At 39.0% G+C, this 19,511-nt stretch overlaps 1 protein-coding gene across 1 annotated transcript in view; it reads right to left on the bottom strand.

Annotated features, from left to right (window-relative positions):
* fam135b (family with sequence similarity 135 member B) overlaps positions 1-18,769 on the bottom strand; it is a 52,789-nt gene extending 34,020 nt beyond the window's left edge. Inside the window, exons 1-3 of the mRNA XM_040021479.1 lie at positions 18,392-18,769; positions 12,008-12,104; positions 8,898-8,977 (exon numbers count right to left, since the gene is read on the bottom strand). Of these exons, the coding sequence (XP_039877413.1) occupies positions 8,898-8,977; positions 12,008-12,084 (157 nt within the window). The 5' untranslated portion in view covers positions 12,085-12,104; positions 18,392-18,769. The remainder of the gene's footprint in view (positions 1-8,897; positions 8,978-12,007; positions 12,105-18,391) is intronic.
* Positions 18,770-19,511: the final 742 nt, after the last annotated feature.

The raw sequence follows: 19,511 nt of genomic DNA, 5'->3' as shown, positions 1-19,511 counted from the left end.
CTAAACCTGTATTCACACTGGCTGCGGATGCTAGAGAAAAAACCTTCCTGCAGTTGTATTGATCAGTTCAATTCAGAAGTTCTTCCACAAATAGCGAAGCAGTTGCTGCATGATGGCAATTTAACTGCAAAATCCCACATATACCTGGCAACGCTCTGTTATATCGGAATACATATTGTAGAATAGAACCAGAGTCACAGGTGAGGGCAGACTGACTCGGGTTGACTGCAACATTGGGTGATCTGTCAGCTTTTATTTGCAGCTACCTCGAAACACCTGAAAAATTGTGATGCAAACTAGGGCTGCCACAAACGATTATTTTGATAGTCGACTAGTCACCGATTATTTATGCGATTAGTCGACTAATCAGATCATCATCCACTGGACGTAAAACTACAGCTTATTGCACCAGCAGCATCTGCTCTTATATAACTATCATTAGCTTACAGCTTTAAGCTTTTAAGGTGCTAACTAAAAATAAAGACAAGATGATAGTTTATTCAATTTTAATGAAATTTGCAGATTGTTTCGGTAAAGTTTAATAAACTCCTTGCTATCTAAAATATAACAGGACACCGGAGTATATTCTCCAGCATCTCACACTTCTGATAATCAGCTGTCTGCTTTACGTTTATTCAGCTGTGTAAAAACTATAACTTTAATCTCAGCCAAACCGATTTACTCAGGAACAAATAAAATACTAAAAAAAAAAAAAAAAAAGCCAAACAACAACATTTTTAATTTATCTAAGTGACTCATATATATTTAACCTGAGTCGCGAAAGACGGCGGTGGGTTTGAAAACAATTTGCCGGGAGTCCGGTGTTCTCACGGCGCTAGTGACCTAGCCCCCGGCTAGCTATCGAGCTAGTGGGTAACAGACGTCTCCGAAAACGTCGGAGTGCTTTTGAAAATATGTGGTGTCCTGATAAACTGAGCCGATATTTGAGGTTTACACAGCTACATTCTCGCCTGAAAATATGTTAAACGTTTATTTTGTGACCCAGAAAGAATAATAAGAGTAATATTAAAACTAACTAGCTACCGCCATTGTTGGAAAATAAGCTGGGCCGCGCTATGAATTCTGGGACACAGCTGCTTCTTCTTCTTCTTCGGGGTTTAACGGCAGCTGGCATCCTTGTACATGCAGTGCTGCCATCTTCTGTTTCAGTCCGTTATTACACTCTTAAATCCTGCTACTTCTGCGTCTTTTGCGATCTTACAAAGCTTCAAACGACACGTCGACTATTAAATCAGTCGTTGACGATTTTGATAGTCGACGTAATCGTGACTAGTCGACAAATCGTGGCAGCCCTAATGCAAACAGGAAACAGAGAATGTTCAGTGTCAGTGTAAAAGCTGTTTGTTTCAGCAGTAAGGAACAACATTTACTTTGAAAGGTGAACATTCTCCATTTCATTAATCCATGGACAAATGGCACATGTTTCCCATGCAAACTATGGGCAATCGTGGCAGTCTGTTAGCAACCAAAGCAATCACAGTGAGGCTGTTGGTGCAGCAGTCAATTTCGCCCAGGGCCAGCCAACAACCTCCAGAAACTACTCTGGAGTTTTTCTTAGCCAAGTTACCGCTTGTCTCTAGGCTTGTTTAACTAAAGCAAGGCAAAGCAAACAGCTGTGGGCTGTTTTTCATATTTAGGTCTATCGATGTTGCTCACATCAAGTTCAACTGATAAACTTTAAAGTCCCTTAAACTTCTCGGTGTGGGAATGCAGAGCCAGTAGTACCTTTAAATTCACATATGTTTTCAAGCACAAGGGAAAACTAATAAATTGGATTTTATGTGGAAAACTTAGGTCACACATTTGCCCCCAAAACTCACACGATCTCAGAGGCAGCCCATTGTTTCAACTGCCATCATCGTCCACGTCGCAGCACTTTGGTGTGCGACGCGGTGGCTGTTTACTGTGTGCTACTAGCGCATTTTTCCCTGGCAGCACTGCAGAGCTGCTGTCCAGCTGTGAGCCGTGAGAGGTCTTTGAAATCCCCTGCTGAGGTTGTGCTCTTTTCTGTCTCGGTCTTACTCTCCCTCTCTCTGCAGGCCTCCTCCCGATAATGCTGTCACTACTTGCAGCATCAAGCAGCCCCAGCCAGGGTGACGGATGTGTGGAAGCACGAGTGCTGTCAAAGGCTTGGTGGATGTGTGGCACAGACAGCATAATCCCTCTGGGGATGTACTTTCTGGGGTAGGAGTTGTTGCGCGGTGTTAGCACGGTCTCCTTACAGTTGCATGAATGTGACTTTGATGTTCTTGTTTTTATTTTGGTTTTGTGTAGGTTTCAAGCTCCTGTTTCAAGACACATAAGCAGATTAGAAACTCGACACCGTGTGCTGTCATTAACATAAATTATCCTCTGTGTCTATTTGACCTGTGAAGGACTCATCGTTTCCCTCGGGAGCCTCCGTGCTTCACAAACGCTGGATTTCTCCCTTCATGTGGCCAGAATCACTAAATCAACAAACTGCACCTGCTGCTGTGGCTACTCTCACACGCTCACAGATATTATACTTCCCTTTCAATGCCTGTTTGTTCTACAGACTTGATTAAATGTTACAATACGTGTCGAGGGACTTTCAGTGATAAGGCCTTGATAAGAACGCAGCTTAACTGAAATAACAGCTTTGACACATCTAGCAGTTCTATGCACACTTGAGGTGGAAAAAACACTAAACCACCCGTAAAATGCAATATAACAATATTATGAACCCTTCTTTCATAAGATTGAAGATCAGTTAAGATGGAAACTGATAATCGGTGTAACACTGTATTGTTTATAGTTTGTTTATACAGAACTGGCACTAAATTGGCTGTAAGCTATTTGTCATGGCAGTCACATGAGGCTGTAGAAGAAAAGACCTTTAAATATAGTATATAAAAAATTTTAAAAGTTGCATTTTCTTACACATTCGGTAGAACACACTCACACACCATATATTATATAATATACATCATATATATATATATATATATATATAATATAATTTAAGACTTACAATATAAATATATTAAACTGTAATTTTGCTGGTATCTAACGCTAATTGATAAAAAATAGTAATATCATAATCTACTATAATAACACTTCTGATTACTTATTTTAAATGTAAATATTGTCTATGTCTATATGTTAGCCCTGCGACAGACTGGCGACCTGTCCAGGGTGTACCCTGCCTCTCACCCTATGACAGCTGGGATAGGCTCCAGCGCCCGCCCCCGCAACCCTGAAAAGGATAGGCGGTAGTGAATGGATGGATGGATGCCTATTCTTAAGGAAATATTAAGCATCATCAATCCCAAGGTATTTTTTTTACTCAGGCCGACAACATCTCAAAATGAAAGTGTTCTTATTTGAAAGTAAAATGATAATATTTTTGATTGAATCAATATCGATGAGAGGGTGGCACATGTTGCCAGCCCCTCCCAGGGAGTTAGATTTACGCCAATTAACTGAAGGAGCCTTTAAAACTCACACAGGCAGTTCAAAACATGTAAACAGGAAGGCTCAAGCTGACCCACATGTTCATTGACAGAATCTGGTAGCTGTAAGCGGCAGTGCTGACCACTGTTCCACCGTGCCATAAACATCTTGGTTTTTTACTCCCAGTTTTGACCAGTTTCTTTGTCTTTTTTCTGGAATAGTCGTCCAGAAATTTGTAAGAAGCTAAACCTATCTGACACAAAATTACCTAGCATCATCAAACTAACTACATATTCACATGCCATCAGAAATCACTCGGTTCTGACACTCTTCTGGTGTACTGTGCTTCTCACAGGTACTGGACTGTTATCACATCCTGCACATTAAAACCTGCTGAAACGCCCTTCAGCTTTAGCCACAGTGCTTCTGTGCTGGAAATAATCAGCTTACAGCCTCTGCTCTGCATCTGCTGTGTGTGTGTGTGTGTGTGTGTGTGTGTGTGTTCGTGTTCTGCCTATCAGTAAAGCACACAGAACTCGCCACACAGATTTGCTCCTCATGATATTAATAAGAAAGGGCATCTTAGCCGGTGCAGTAGGAGACGCCGTAAACAACACTCCAGTTCTCCCAGTTAACATTCTGACTTGAAAATCCTAATCTTACTGCGCATGAATCACAGTCATTAAATCCTTCAGCTGAGTGTGTGGCACGATCCTTCACAAGTAATTCATTTTTTTTCTGAAGGGCACAGACAATTGAAATGTCAAGCACACGCTTTCAAAGAGGACACAGTAAGGGAATTGTATGATGAATGTAATTGTTCTATCTGTGGCCAGAATGGCAGCTTTATGTTTATGATTCAGTCTGTGAGGTATGCAGGCTCAGTGCATGACCTTGTGGAAAGAGCTGCAGAGGAAAGGGGAGGGCCGCAGCCTTCCAATTACAATATGCATGCAAGATCTTCACTGTAATATACGTAGCTGCAGTGTTTCTTGCTGTCTACATATGCTAATGGCTGGTGAAACATTGCAGTGTAGTCAGCAGCTTAGATATTAGTGCATCAAAAATGCACTATACCAATCTATATCAAGTGCTAATCAAATGTATTTGATTATTTGATCATCAGAAAGTGTCACGCCAACTATTAAAGCAAAGGTTTTGGCCGTTTGCTGCTCTGTAGCGTTCAGGTGAGCATTAAAAATTGTTCGCGGAGTGGATGACCCAGCAAATACACCCCAAGATCAGACCATAAAATTCTCAGAGAAACTGCAAAAAACCTAAGAGCTGCATTTCAGACTCCACAGAGCTCAGTTAGTGTCAGACGTTAAAGCTCATGATAGTACAAATATATAAAATATTGCTTATATAAAAGAATATTGCCCAGAGAAAGTCTCTTCTCTCTAAAAAACAAAACAGGACTGAATGGCTTAGGTTTTGCAAAGCTGCATTAAACACAGTATATCAACAAAACAGCCCATGCCAGCTGTCAAGCATGATGGTGGAGGGATAATTATTTTAACTTGTTTTGCAGCCACAGAATCTGGAAACCTTGAGTCAACCATGAACTCACAAACATGAGCATATATCAAAGTATTCTAGAGTCAACGAGACGCCATCTGTCTGACAACTAAAGCTTGGCCCGAATTAGGTTATGAAACAAGATAATGAAACCAAACACAAATGTGAAAGTCTAGACATCAGCCTGACTGAAATGCTATGGCGCGACCTTAGACTAGCTTAGACTAGACTAGCTTAGCATGCTGGAGTTTTCCTTACTGTATATGAAGAAGTATTTTATAAAAAACGCAATTTGTGAATTTGAGGAAAGTTACATGTTTAAAACAAATCATGAGCTCAAGCATCTACAGTCACCTGTAGTTTGGGATAATGTGTGGGCCTACAGTTGTGTAAACAGGTAGCATTCTGTCAAGACACAAACTGTCAATACTTAAGCAGCTTTTAGGTGAAAAGACTGAATAGGAAGCACCATTAGGCACCTCTAAAAATGATTTACATTATTAAATACATTTGTGTCAGCTAATCTGAGCTAAAGTAACAAAACTGAAGCCTCCCCTGTCTGGAAAATGATCTACCTCTTTCTTTACAACATGTAAAAAAGCTGATCCTCCAGGATTCAGCAGCCCTAAAAATAGACAAACCGCTATTCTTCATTTCTATTCAACTTGACATTATAGTGGCTACTTGGAACCAGCAGTAATGAGGGAGCAAGAAATTCTTCTTAATCAAAAACCCCATGCCTCCTGTCACTGTGTTTTAGGTGAAAACACTCACACATCATCTTTACAATCACGCACGCATGGACGGTTTGGTGTTGCTGGTGGTGCTGTCCTCTATAGCAGTGAGAACACTGACAACAGCTACATGCCTGAGACTAATATCCTGCTCCAAAAGACCAAAATGCCCTCACAATCTAAAACATCCTAGTGAAAACAGTAGGCTGCACTGTCACAAGTACAGCTGGTGTACACACACGCACACATACACACACTGCTCCAGTCATGATAGGCTAAAAATAGCCAATATTGAGAATCAGGATTGGCAGTGAAACGGCTTTCTGCAACGCCACAGATCCACATTTTCACAGTTAGGTAGGTTTGGAAGCCTTCAGTCACAACCTATGAATACAAATATGGACGCAACAGAAGAAGAATATTTCATGATCTTTGAGGAACCTGAAAGTAATTGTATGTTTGTATAGGAATGAAGCATTCAATGTTCACAAAACTTTCACTACAGTGTATTTTTTGGTGATTGTTTACACTTTTTTTTTCTAATTAAGTAGGAAACAAATGTGTTTTAGAAATTTAAAGAGCTTTTTCAATACATGGACATTCTCCTTAAGATGAGTTTTTCTATTATGCAGCACAGTGCAGCTTTAAGCCGGCTTTGCCCTTTTCAGCCTTGAATCCTTCTTGTTACAAGACTAAAGACTTTCCCTCGATAACTGGAAATCCAATAAAATTTTATTAAACGTTTAAGAGTTATTGTTTGAAATGTTTCAAAGCTATTTTAGATGCCAGATATTCTGCAGGATGAGTCACTCAGTTTTTAAATCCTAAATCACATCGGTAAGACAGGGCCATAAAATTCCCAGACAGCGCTCTCACTCTCTACAGATCCTGGATAGCTGGCACAGTGGTGGGACTACTTACTGTTTACTGTAACCTTTTGTAAATTTCTGTCTTTTATCCACAATAGCAGTGAGAAATTACAGTGCATTTGGAGACAAATCTGAGTACTCAGCAGTCAAATTGTTGGTTGTTTTATTTTCCTATTGTCATTATTATTATTATTATTATTATTATTACTATTATTACTATTATTAAAATTATCATCTGTCATCTGTTGACAGCTCCACGTTAAGAAAACAGTCACATCTTTAATTGATACTTTTTTAAATATAGACATTAAAATTTTATATTCAATTTTTTAATATGGTGCCAATTTAAGGTGGTTTAAATTCTTAGGTAAAGATGCTCCAACATTAGAGAGGACCACATGTTGAGACAGTCCCTAATGGTAGGGAGAAAAACTGCTTTTAGTAGGAAGAGACATCAGGCAGGCTCAGGGGTCTTCAGCTGACTAGAGAGTAAGGGCAAAAGAAGAGAAAAAGGAGGGCATGCAACAGCAGCATATAAATGCAAGGGGAGTCAAAGTACGTGGGCGACAGTGGTCGATGCATCATAGGAAGCCTACAGCAGCTTAATGGTTCAGGATTTCCAGAACCAGCCTCAACAGTAAGCTTTAAACAGGAAAATTGGAGACTTAATCATAAAAGTAGAGAAGGCGTCTGTCTTCTGAACCCAAACTGGGAGCTAGCTTCACAGGGACCTCCCATTCTACTTTTGGAAACTTGAATTATATGCTAGAAGAATACATTTAAGCTCAATTCTGGATTTAACAGGAGCAAATAAAGAGGTATGTGAGAAATATTAGCTTTCCTTCTAGTCCCTTCTATCATTCATGCTGCAGCATTTGGGGTCACTTAGAGGCTTCTCAGAGTGCTTTGAGGACGAAGAATTTGAATGTTCCAGCTTAGAAGTTTAGAACAACTGCATCAATTATTCTTTCAGGATCACTCATAGACAGCATATGAATGTGCAGATGAATGAAGACTAGTTTAGAGATTTGATTAACCTCTTATATCCCTGCAAGGTTCAAATCTTGTCCTTTGTATCCAATTTATACATGTCTGATTTGAAAATCTTAGAAGAATTGTGAAACCAAGAAACATCTAAGTGACTTGATTTGAAGGGTGACATCTACTTTTTCTTACTTGCATGTTACTGAAATGTAATCTAATGCTACATGTTTCACTAGTCACCACTGGGCAGGGCTCGCAAAATCGCTAGCCTGGGGCTAGCGATATCTCGGGTCGGGCGACCGAAATCTATCTCAGCCCCGCCCGTCGGGCTATATGATTGCCCGACGGGCGGGGCTGAGATAGATTTTTATGACTTATTTTGTGTGCGAGGAAAACTCTTTGTTTACCGGGACAAATTTGAATCTATCAGACAGATGCTGACGTAAAGTGTTTTTTACAAATTGACTCAAATCTGAGACCATTACTGAGATCATTAGTAACCTTCACTAGTGCTGTTTTTTGCTATGATGCGTTCTAAACCTTCACTTAAACTCTTTGTTTATTTGAAGAGTTTCAATTGATCAGCTTAAAAGACTCTGGTACTACAATACTACAGGTGTTCACAGCCAGGCCACGTAGAAATGACTGCAGTGTACAGAATCTTATTTAGCTAATATTTTTCATGAAATATTAACTATATTCAATATTCAATCTTTTTCAAAAAACAAAGTGTGTTAACTCAAAGGTTTATTTGGTCTAATTTTATCATGTCTGGTAATTTATTAATGCAGGTAAATTTGGAGTCTGTGTGCTGTTTCTCAATGCGATGTACCTTTAACTGTTAGAAAGTCATTCAAACAAGTTTAAAAAGATCCAAAACTGTATGAAAAGATCGATCAGAAATGACCACAAAACAGCCAAACATGGTTGTAAAAATATTCAAAAAGAGAAAAATGGTGAAGCAACACAGAACAACCTTTGTAGTCACAAACTACACTCAGAGAACAACACTATATATGAAAGCACAATGACTAAAGGGTGATGCCAACTAACTGCTGAGAGGCACCAAATGGCCAGAAAGGGACAATGAAGGAATTAAAATGTGACGGAAATTGACCATGAAAAAGCACCAGTAAAATGGCCAAACATGAGGCAAAAAAACAATAACCATGGTCTAGTACCCAGAGTCAAACTAAAGTATTCAGACATGTGCTCCACCATCTATTTAACAAAACTACACAAACAGATTACTGAACACAACACAGCAAATTAAGAGTTCCTCCACACACCAGAACGAGTGGTAAAGTTGATGTGTGTGTTTCTCAGAGTGTGAGGGAGTAAACATCGTCTGTCTTACCTGCATTGTCTTGTGTTGTTGCTATGACCCTGTGGGGCACTCGAGGTGAGACCTTCAGCCCTGCTCGTATCTGGTAGAACCTGAGGTGGTGGATAAAAACAGAACAGTCACGCTTAATGAAGCAGCACTGCTTAACTTCACCCTCTGGAGTCTGTGAGTAGGTGAAAGGTATCAACACAACTTTAGGTTTTAACAATTTTTTGTATGTTTATTTTAAATTACTTTCGATTTACTGTCTCTGTTTGTACTCTTTGTATGTTTATTGGTTTTATTTTTATTTTTTATCTTTATCCATTTCCTTAGTATTATTTATTCAGTGCTTTAGATCCACTTTATTGGTATAACAGTTGAATTGTTTCTCAGGGTTTGTTTCTTTGATTCAAGAGTTTCTCTGTCTCAGGTATATATTTATATAAGTATAGGTATATATTCTGTGCCCTTAGTTTCCTTTTAGTTTCTAGCTTTGATAACAGTTTCTCCATAAGACCCTTGGCTTTCTCTCCTGTGTCAAGTCCTGTCTGTGTGCAGTGTTTCCCTGTTTAGTTATTTCCTGTTTTATTGTTTCAGACATGCATTCCTTGTACTTTGTCTGTATTTTTGTCTCGTTGGTGCTCTTTGAGCTTAATAAAGGTTTTAGTTTTTTATGTCCTTAGTATTGGCTTTCAATTCCCATTCCCACAAAATATTTTCTTGACAGAAATGTTCTTAAGCCCATCTTTCATTTAACTTTGCAGTTGTTTGTAAAACTATTCTTCAACTAAAGCCACTTAAATTCAAAAGATGTTAAATATCACATTTTCTAGCCTCTTCCTAACCATCCATACAAACTCCACACAGAAAGGCCCTGGACACTTGGTGGAATCAAACTCAGGCCCTTCTTCTATGAGGCAACAGTGCTAAACACCACGCCATCATGCTGCCCACGCTAATTTCTGGCTAATTAACATTCAGTTTGCATGTTAGTATAGTGGAAGTGGCAAGAAAATGGTACTTAAAAATTGCATAAAATTGTCTGTTCATATTACTGTGTTCACCAGGCCCACTTGTTTTGTAGTTAAACACTTGGAGCAGACGTTGCTAGGACAATTAACAATTAAAACAATTAAATAAATGCTTTGGAGGTAATGTATGTGTTAGCCAAACCATTTCTGGAACATAACTGTGCATTGTACCATGTATTTATATTAATGTGATAAACTCATTTAAGATATTTGCCACTTATAGTTTGACTTGCTGAAATTTCAACAAGTGAAAAATGCAGTTACAGATTTTTTTATTAACAAGAAGATCCAGGGAAACTGATTTAAGGTATGTGCAGTTTTGGCATTGTGAAATTCACCTGGAGCCTAATACAGAAAGCTTTGGCTAATTTGGCTAACTTTGCAGCTCTTGTTTAAACCAACGTATTGCAGTAATCCTGTTTATTGAAACTGATTAGAGTCTTTGTTTTCAGATTCCAACGTGCTTTCCATTAACTTAATGAGAAAATAACATTAAAGCTACACAAAGTCGCCCATCGATTGCACAAATATTCTTGTACTATTAAAGAATTATTGACAGAGGGTTATTAATTAGGTAAAAGTATTGGAAAATATCTCAAATAGGGTTCATTTGAAATGATAAACAGTCTTTTTGTGTTAAAAATGTATCATTTACATTGAATCATTGTGACCCAAAGCAGATTTGGGTAAAACCTTCACATCATTAGCAAGCTGAGACCAAAGCATGGCTGTGAACTTGATTATGTCATCAGTGTGTTAATGACAGCGCTCGATAGAGAAGATGTCACAATAAAGAAAATCAAAAAGGTGTTTTTTGGAAAGAAAATAGGTCAATTTAGTGATCACTTCTTACTCGTGTGCTATGTAATGGCAGAGATGTATAAATAGCAGTGTTCCATGAATAGTTTTCAACAAGCTGAATTGTTTTTATTAAAAGGCTAAATTGCAGAAAGCACAGAATACTGAATAAGAAAATGCACCTGTGTTTTTAAAACTTACTTTTCCTATTACAGTATAAAATGTAAATGCTGCTTATCGCCATTTTATCCTTTGCAAATCAAATGCAGATTTAATCAGTATTCCTAATGCAATCAGTGGACAGCTGTGTGGCCCACTAGTCTAGCACAGGGATTAGTATTGACTTAAGAAAGCACATTTCAGTGTGGGAAGATGTGTAGATGTTGGTAACTAAACTATTCTCTGTCCATAGGGCTTTATCTTTACACTGGGGTCAGATTTTGTTTCGTGCTCACAACGGATCTCTTCTGATATCACAGAGCAACGTGGCATCGAGTAAAAACAAACATATTAGTGCACTCAACTGAAGGGATTATCGTGATAAAGCTTTAGCCCATCACATTTGGAGAGGGAAAATCATTTTGATAAAGCTGGTGTTTCACTGAGCCAAATGACATGTTTTAATCTGCAGACAGAGCAGGCTACACAGGGCCCTTTTTTAGTCTGGGAATATCATAAAAACTGCAACAAGAAAGAAGAACTACCTCTATCATTAACAAAACCTTTTAAACTCCCTATTTGTAAAGCACTGGATGTAACATCTGTCTTTTTCATTAATAATACTACATTATATAATGATAGGAAGACGACTTTGCAGTACAGTCAGTCTGCTGGGGGCCTCACTGCTTCATTTTCATTTGCCTCTCTTGAACACTGTTCCAAACAGCACTGTCAGTGCTCTGCATGTGACATTTTGCAACACTTTACTGCAAACATTTCTTCTTAGGCCTGTGCATCGGCTAGCAATAGCAGAATTAGCAGCTACAACACTCTAGCTAGTTAGCGCCAGTTTTGATATAGCTTTTGGACTTTAGCCACATCAAAAGCTTTAGATTGTGCTAACAAATTGAACTAATGTTTGAACTAATTTTAATTAGTTGCGTACACAAGCTCTGTGTCAAAAAATAGCATTGTTATTGTTCTATGATGAAACAAACAGCGATTTTGATATTAGCTAACAATGGTTGCATTTAACCAGCAGAGTATTTAACTAGCAGCAGAAATAGAAATAGAAATTTTCCAGTGAATTAAATGATTCAGGATATGTGCACTTTTTAAATACTATTAAATATATATAAGAAAAATTCTTACCCCCTTTGAAAGAGATCCACATTGTGAAACTTGTGCAACTCTAGAGAAAACTCCACTGTTCCCTGTACTTCAGACATGATATGATCCCACTCATCACCTGTCAAAAAAGAAAACAACCAATCAATATGATGTGTAAGACCAATGAGCCAAAATAACACCAAATCCACACTGAGAGGTAAGACAAATGATGACATTTCTAAAACTAGCTCCCATGGAAGTGATACTGCATGACTCATTCAGTCCACTGCAGTGTGGATAGCAGACAAAGATAGAGACCCTGGTCTGAATATAGTTCTCATTACCAGTGGTCAGGTTAATGTTGCACATATGACAACCACCCCTGTGATTGAATTATGTCACAGTAAAAAATGAATGCGTGCAGCTGTATGTTCTCTGTCTTCTATCTACCTTAAAAAGAAAAGCTGTGAGCCAGGTTCTATTGTAGAAAACATCAGTTTATTGGCAGCAGTAGCATTGTCACATTACCTTTATAGTACATTTGAATAATAATAACTTTTATAACACAGCTATGTTTTTCATTTTTAAACATCACTTTTGTATGCCCAATATTTTAAAACACAAAGAAGAAGAGTCTCCTTATTATGTTTGACATAACAATAACATTTAATACTTATAGTTTAACGTAGTGTATCGCTGTGGTGCCCATTTATTCAAAAGAAAGGGTGATTATCTATCACAGTTTTGTTTACTGTAGCACAATTTTTTTGAATCCATCCTTTGGATACACAACACAGAAACCCATTATCTTTCTCCAGAAGCCTTACTATTATACAGTTATATAAACTAATATTGAATTTCCATTGTCTCTTGACTTAGGTATCTATTGGGATCTCTTATTGGTAGGATCTAATAGGTATGCTTCAAGTCATTGAGTCCTGGGAATGTGCTTAAATAAATCACAATTATAAACCCATGTGTCCAAAATAACTTCTGATCAGTACTGTACATACTAGACTTGCTGACTCTCCGTTCATTCATACCATATTAAAAGTACTACCTGTCACTTGTAATTAAAGCTCAGAACATGAACCATCCAATTTACTACAAACATTAGATACCAACCTCGTAGTACACAGGCTATAAAGTGCTATGAGAGCTGAAACACGGCAAGTTTGAGCTGCCATCAATCGAAAGGTGCTCAAACACTGACTGTGTTTACAGTCAAGCATATTAAGAAACCCATAATTAAACGCTTTGAAATATAACACCACCATGTGTGTGGTATTGGGTGAGTGTTCCTGTAAGCACTGTAAAAACTATAAAAGCAATATTACTATAAAGTAAGGCGTACACAGTGACGTATCATTACAGGTAAACAGTGCTGGGAAACACCTTTTAGAAGTGCAGCTTGTGCATAACAAGCAGTCCTCAGCTTAGCTGGCTTAAAAGCATAAGCCCACTTTCATTAACCAGTAAAGAATTATCTATCTGATTTCATTTCATCAGAGCTCAGACACTCAGAGCGTATATCATTTGAATTTGCAATAAGGAAAATGGGAAAAAAAAATACAACTCTCCCTGTCTTAGTATTCAGTGTATTTATATCGATATAGCGTGAGGTTAGCACTGTTGCCTCACAGCAAGAAGGTGATGGGTGTGTTTGCAGTTAGGCTAATTGGTGATTCAGTATGGCCCATAGGTGTGAATGGTTCAGTTAGTTTAAAAAAGGGGCCTTTGGGGCACATTTTTTTAAAGCTTGTTTTAAAACGAATGCACTTTAAAATACTTACACGATGTGCTAATAGCTAAACTACAGGTATATCAACTGTTTTTTCTATTTTTATCTAATTTGTTTTAAATTGAGGATTATGTAAAAGGAGTCCTTGACTACACACATAGTATTTCATTAATGGGCGACCGTGGCTCAGGGGGTTGGAAATCGCATCTGTAACCGGAAGGTCGCCAGTTCGATCCCTGGGCTTTCTGTCCTGGTCGTTGTGTCCTTGGGCAAGACACTTTACCTTACTTGCCTACTGGTGTTGGCCAGAGGGGCCGATGGCGCGATATGGCAGTCTCGCTTCTGTCAGTCTGCCCCAGGGCAGCTGTGGCTACAACCGTAGCTTGCCTCCACCAGTGTATGAATGTGAGAGTGAATGAATAGTGGAATTGTAAAGCGCTTTGGGTGCCTTGAAAAGCGCTATATAAATCCAATCCATTATTATTAACAGCTAAACTATATGCATGAGTCAGACAAAAGCACAGACGGTATCAGAGCGTCCAGGCTAAGCTAACTTGGAGGTGCCAAGCTAGCTTAGCTGGGAGCAATCTTCCTCTAAGCAAAAAGACTTCTGGTGGCTATAGAAGGCTACATGAAATCACCTGCCTTCAGGTCACTTTAGGTGTCACCTTAATAAACATTTCCCTGAAAATGACGGTCATTCTACGAGTAAGGAAGAAAGATTATCTGGAATATCCTCATTGGGGAAAAGTTAGTAAGTCGTTATCCAATGAGCATCTAATGGTGAGTTTCTGAGTCAGTTATTGTACCATTTGCATAAATGTGTCTGGTCTGGGACAAAAAGGCTTCTTTTATTTCAGAATTTTTTCAAGATTCTTTTAAGAAGATGTTACAGCTTTTAAAAAATAAAGAAATGTTAAAGAAAAAAGTCTGACTTGTCCCTTCATCTGAGCAGAGAAATTAATTCCCAGTGTCCTCTCTTAACACTTTATTTGACCAAATAGGGTGAATCTAAGGTGTCCTGACAGTTGGCAGAAAAACGTTCTCTTCTAATGCTGATAAGATGGATTAGAAGATTCCTGCCAACAGTGGAGAAAGAAAGTAAAATCCAGTGCCCACATTAAAGCTGAAGACCATAAAAGCAAATGAGTACAGTCCTGAGACACACAGTATCCTTCACTAATGTAGTACATCAGCTGCCCACTGCCGCAAATGGCCTAAGGAGACAAGTAACGACAGAGATGCTTTCTCTTTGTGCTGACTCGGCATGCTGCTTGTAAGAACAGTTATAGGTCATTTGATGGGAGACGGTGAGATGCTGAAATATGTTTCTTTTTGCGCTGCTTAAGATATAGCTAAAGCTGCTTTGTCGCTTCCTTAATTCACTGAACTGTTGTGCAGGCCACCGTTATACTTATCTGTTATCGGCTGTCTCCAACATACATAATAAGAAGGAGCAGCTCACTTCTCCGACAATGTGTTAGGTAGGCAGTAAGTCGAATGAACACTGTGTACTTGATAAAATGGAAGCTCACAGGCCGGGGACTTACTGTGATATGTTTTTATTTCCCAGTGAAACAATCAGCAGCCTACAGTACATGACAAGAGCACCCAGACGCATGCACTGATTATCAGCCTGTGTTGAAAATTCATCAATACGTTAATCAAATCAGCGAGGCACACACCAAAGCACCCACGCTGACAGCTCCAGAGGCATACAGCTGTCAGTCATCTAAGAGAGACACACTGTGTTTCTTTTCATGACGATGACAACAATGATCTTGGTTGATGAAACGCCCCACCGGCTAAACTGCAGCATCGGACCTTTTAAAGCATAGGTGTCAAACTCTGGCCCGCGGGCCAAATTTGGCGAAGCCATACCAAATTACTATCAGAGCTGGCCTACTGGTATTATACAGCTAATATATATATTGTTTAGTATTAAGCTTTGCTTGTTCCATATTCAGTTTTTCAGCAAAACGTGTTTGAGTCCATAAGAAAAGATTCATTCTTGTATCTGGAGGAATAAATATATTTCAATAAATATTAACGTTAGCCTGCGACTTTGTTCCAGTTTTGAATTTTGGCCCACTGTGTATCTGAGTTTGACACCCCTGTTTTAAAGCATTCTCTGTACCTTTACGTCAGCATTAATAAATTAGTGAATAAGTTGAATGTACATGCCTGTGGGACTGAACTTGAAATGCTGGCATTTAAGGATGAGAGAAAATTCCAATGCAGTTCAGTATTATTAATATAGTGCCAAATCCCAACAACAGTCACCTTAAGGCGCTTTATATTGTAAGGTAAAGACCCGAAAATAGTACAACAACAGAGTTTTATTTTATTAACTGCTCGATTTGCATAACTCTTGCAGAAAATAGAACTCACAACTTTCTTTTTTCTTCCATTTGTTCAATTTCCTCAATTTTTTTATAAACCCATTGCACACGATGCTGCTATAAGCCCAATTTTTAGATAATACATGTTTGGGAATCGGTATGCTGGTGCACAAATACTAAACGGGTTTTTTTGTCTGTTTGTTTTGTAGATTCGACAAAAGAAATTGAACAGATGTTGAGTTTTTGCAACATGCTGCTAGTGACAAAGTGCCTAAAGGTACAATTTACATTTGGTTCTTTGCTAAGAGGTGTGTTATGTGTAGACACAACCCTGGCTTACCCTTTGAGTTAGGAGGCCTCTTTTATGCCTGAATGATTAACAGGTCAATGTCAACTAACATAACAAGTAAAAAACACATTCCTGCATTCATACAATGTCCTTAATACACTGTTGAATTAACTGTGTTCGAGCACAGCTCCCAGACATCTCTACATAACCTGTAGCCAAACTACACTTGGAATTTTCTGCTTGTGCAATTTTGTGAATTATCTCTTTCTTACTAGAAGCAAATCATTAAACACTAATCGTTGCAAAACACCCATCTGCTGTCTTATTATTATTTAATGCAGGCCACAAACACACCACACACTCTGGCATTCTTGGAGGTCTAGAGTTTGCAACTTGGCTAATTCTACCACCTTAAGGAAAACCTAAAAACTCTTTGTTGTCCTTAAGCTGCCCTCTTTCCTTTGCTGCAGCTCCTGTTGGCGTCAGCTCAGCTGGGACCACCGATGACATCTCCAGTGTCAATTTGAGAACGGATGAAAAAGCAACACGTTCACAGTGTCTGCGTGTGAAATAAGCACATTTTTGCAGGCTTAGCAGGCATAAATGTCACTGTAAGACAGAGAGCCATTGTTTGCCATGAGCTGCTGTATGTGCACATAGCTCAAAGAACCGGAAATTAATCTCAGACATTATTCCACTGATTAACATCCACATCCCTCTTCAGCACACAACAACAAAAAGCTGTCACCAAATATGTGACAAAGGGCCGTTAGGTTGCAGCACCTTCTTATAAGCAAGGGTATCAAATCACAGTTGCTGTAGCAAATCCATCATTTTCACCATCTCTAATTTCGAGAGAAAGCTATCTGCAAATTGGTTATCTGGAGTGGCACTTTACAGAAATCCACTGAGCCAGCCCAGCAATCATGTGATGGCATAATCTAGCATTTGCTAAAACCCCTCCATGATGCTGTATTATGCTCTCTGTTGTTAAATTACAATATTACGCCAAATCCCTGCAAAAAAAAAAGAAGGATAAAAACGAAAGAGAACAAGAGAGAGGAGTGGGCCGAGTTATGGAGTTAAATGAATCAGAATATGACTTTGAGAGGATGTGACTGGCATCGCTGCAATCGCCAAATTAGATTCTCTGAAGATCAAAAGGCTTTTCTGCTGGCGTTTGGAGGGCTGCATGCAATCCGTAAACAGACGTACTATTTGTATTTACAACTCTGAAGCACTGTTCACTTGTATGGAAACCGAGTGCTGGTCACGTTGTCCAAAGAAAAAACTAGTTAAAAGTGTGAAGATGGGCATTAAAATGGAATGCTCGGTGTTGGATTAACTGGTTTCAAAGTACTCTAACCTCGGCGTTATGTTCTATAATGACATTTTGAGATCAGTCAGCTACACCAGTCCCTGAATTTGTCACATTAGTACATGAGCAGCATTATTAAATGAAGACTATTTGCCCTTATGTCATCAGTTATGTCTGTTTTAGCATTTTTGCACACGAGTTTCAGTCTCTGCTGTGTTTGTGTTACACTATTTGAGCCTACAGAGGGACAGCTTTGACAAAAATCCTTTGTTATCAAAAGAAATCCAGTGCTGCACCAAACACAGTTGCCAGTTATCAAAATTAAACCACACTGTAGTATGTGGCTTGCTTAAAGACAATTATCAATGCTTTTATTTTGAAAGCTACATGTATTTTCCCCATTGCTTCTTCAGCTTATCACTGTAGAGTGGGCTTAAATGTTTTGTTTCCTCAGTGGTGACCACATATATGCAATAGGTCAGACAGAGACCCTCAGCTGCCATACAGAGGAAACGCATATGGACTATGAATTTAACCCGTTAGCCTCCGTGTTTTAAGCAAATCCGTCAGCCTTGCAGCTCTGGCGCCGAGCAGCAGTGTACTACAGAAAGCAGCTTTCTCTGTTGTAATGTATGACAGCTGAGCTTCCCTCTATCCTCTCGTGTTCCGAAGACAACAAACCAGCCAGCAAAAGGCAGAGGAGGAAGGTGTCATATGAGGAATGAAACAGCCTCACCTTAGCGCTGATGTGGAGTGATATCCGCAGAGCGTTTCTGGTCCAAGCCTCTACTGGAGTGAATTGCTGTTTGCGGACGGATGCGCGGATGTAAATGTTTATATCATCGCTTCTCCTGCTGCTGCTGCTGTTGCCATGGTTATTCATCCAGACCCTGTGTGTTCTGCAGTCCCCTCTCGCTCCCCGTCTCTCTCTCTCTCTCTCTCTCTCTCTCTCTCCCTCCCCTGAAGGGGATTTCAGTTTGGGAAAAGTATCGCTGAGTGGCCGTGTCTTTGTGCACAACGCTGACCGCATATACTGACTGTGGATAGTTTCACAAGGTGAATATTAATAGTCAGCAGCACCCAGTCAGCGTAGTGCTGCTGGTGTCCGTCCGGCAGGGCGGGCTGACGTCAGAGCCGGCCCCCTAAAAGCTGTAGTGAACCGTGCACTCGGAAATTACCATGATAAGGAACAAAAGGGTGACTGTTATGCAAACAAAGTGTTATTGCAATAATAAGCAGGCGGACGTCACGTGATTTGGACACACTATTGGGCTTAGTGGAAGGAAAAATAATAATGACTAAAAATGAAATGCGTGATTGCTTAGAGAAAAGAGCTGTTTGATAGGTGACCATAGGTTTCTTTGGGAAGCGGTTTGATTATAACCCATAATTATCCTCTATGATGCACATACAAATTAGCATTTCTTAAAATGAGTTTGCTATATGGCAACAAAGTTTGAATAGAATTGAGATTGGGGTGGATGGAAGTTTATTTTATCCATCATATCTTTAACAACATGTGTATTACCATAATAATGTTAACAAATCAACATTCCTATTCAAACAGAGGCAAGAAATTCTTTATTTATATGTTTTATTATGTGAGCCATTATCATACATTATATAACAGTGTGGTGTTTGGAATTGGATGTGAAAAGCAAAGGATGGATCTGACTGACAAGTCATTAGCCAAGGAGCATATCCTGGATAATAATTTACAAAGTCATAAAAAAATTACATTTTTAAATTTAAATGATAAAAATAAAAATATATAAAATGGATCCAGGTCATATGAGCTTGTACATGAACGGATCTGTATCTGATCTGGGCCGAATGAACTGGGAAATGACTGCATC

Source organism: Simochromis diagramma, unplaced genomic scaffold (assembly GCF_900408965.1).
Source record: "Simochromis diagramma unplaced genomic scaffold, fSimDia1.1 OVJJ01000753.1, whole genome shotgun sequence".
Taxonomy (NCBI): Eukaryota; Metazoa; Chordata; class Actinopteri; order Cichliformes; family Cichlidae; genus Simochromis; species Simochromis diagramma.
This window is presented reverse-complemented; position numbering and strand designations above follow the sequence as displayed.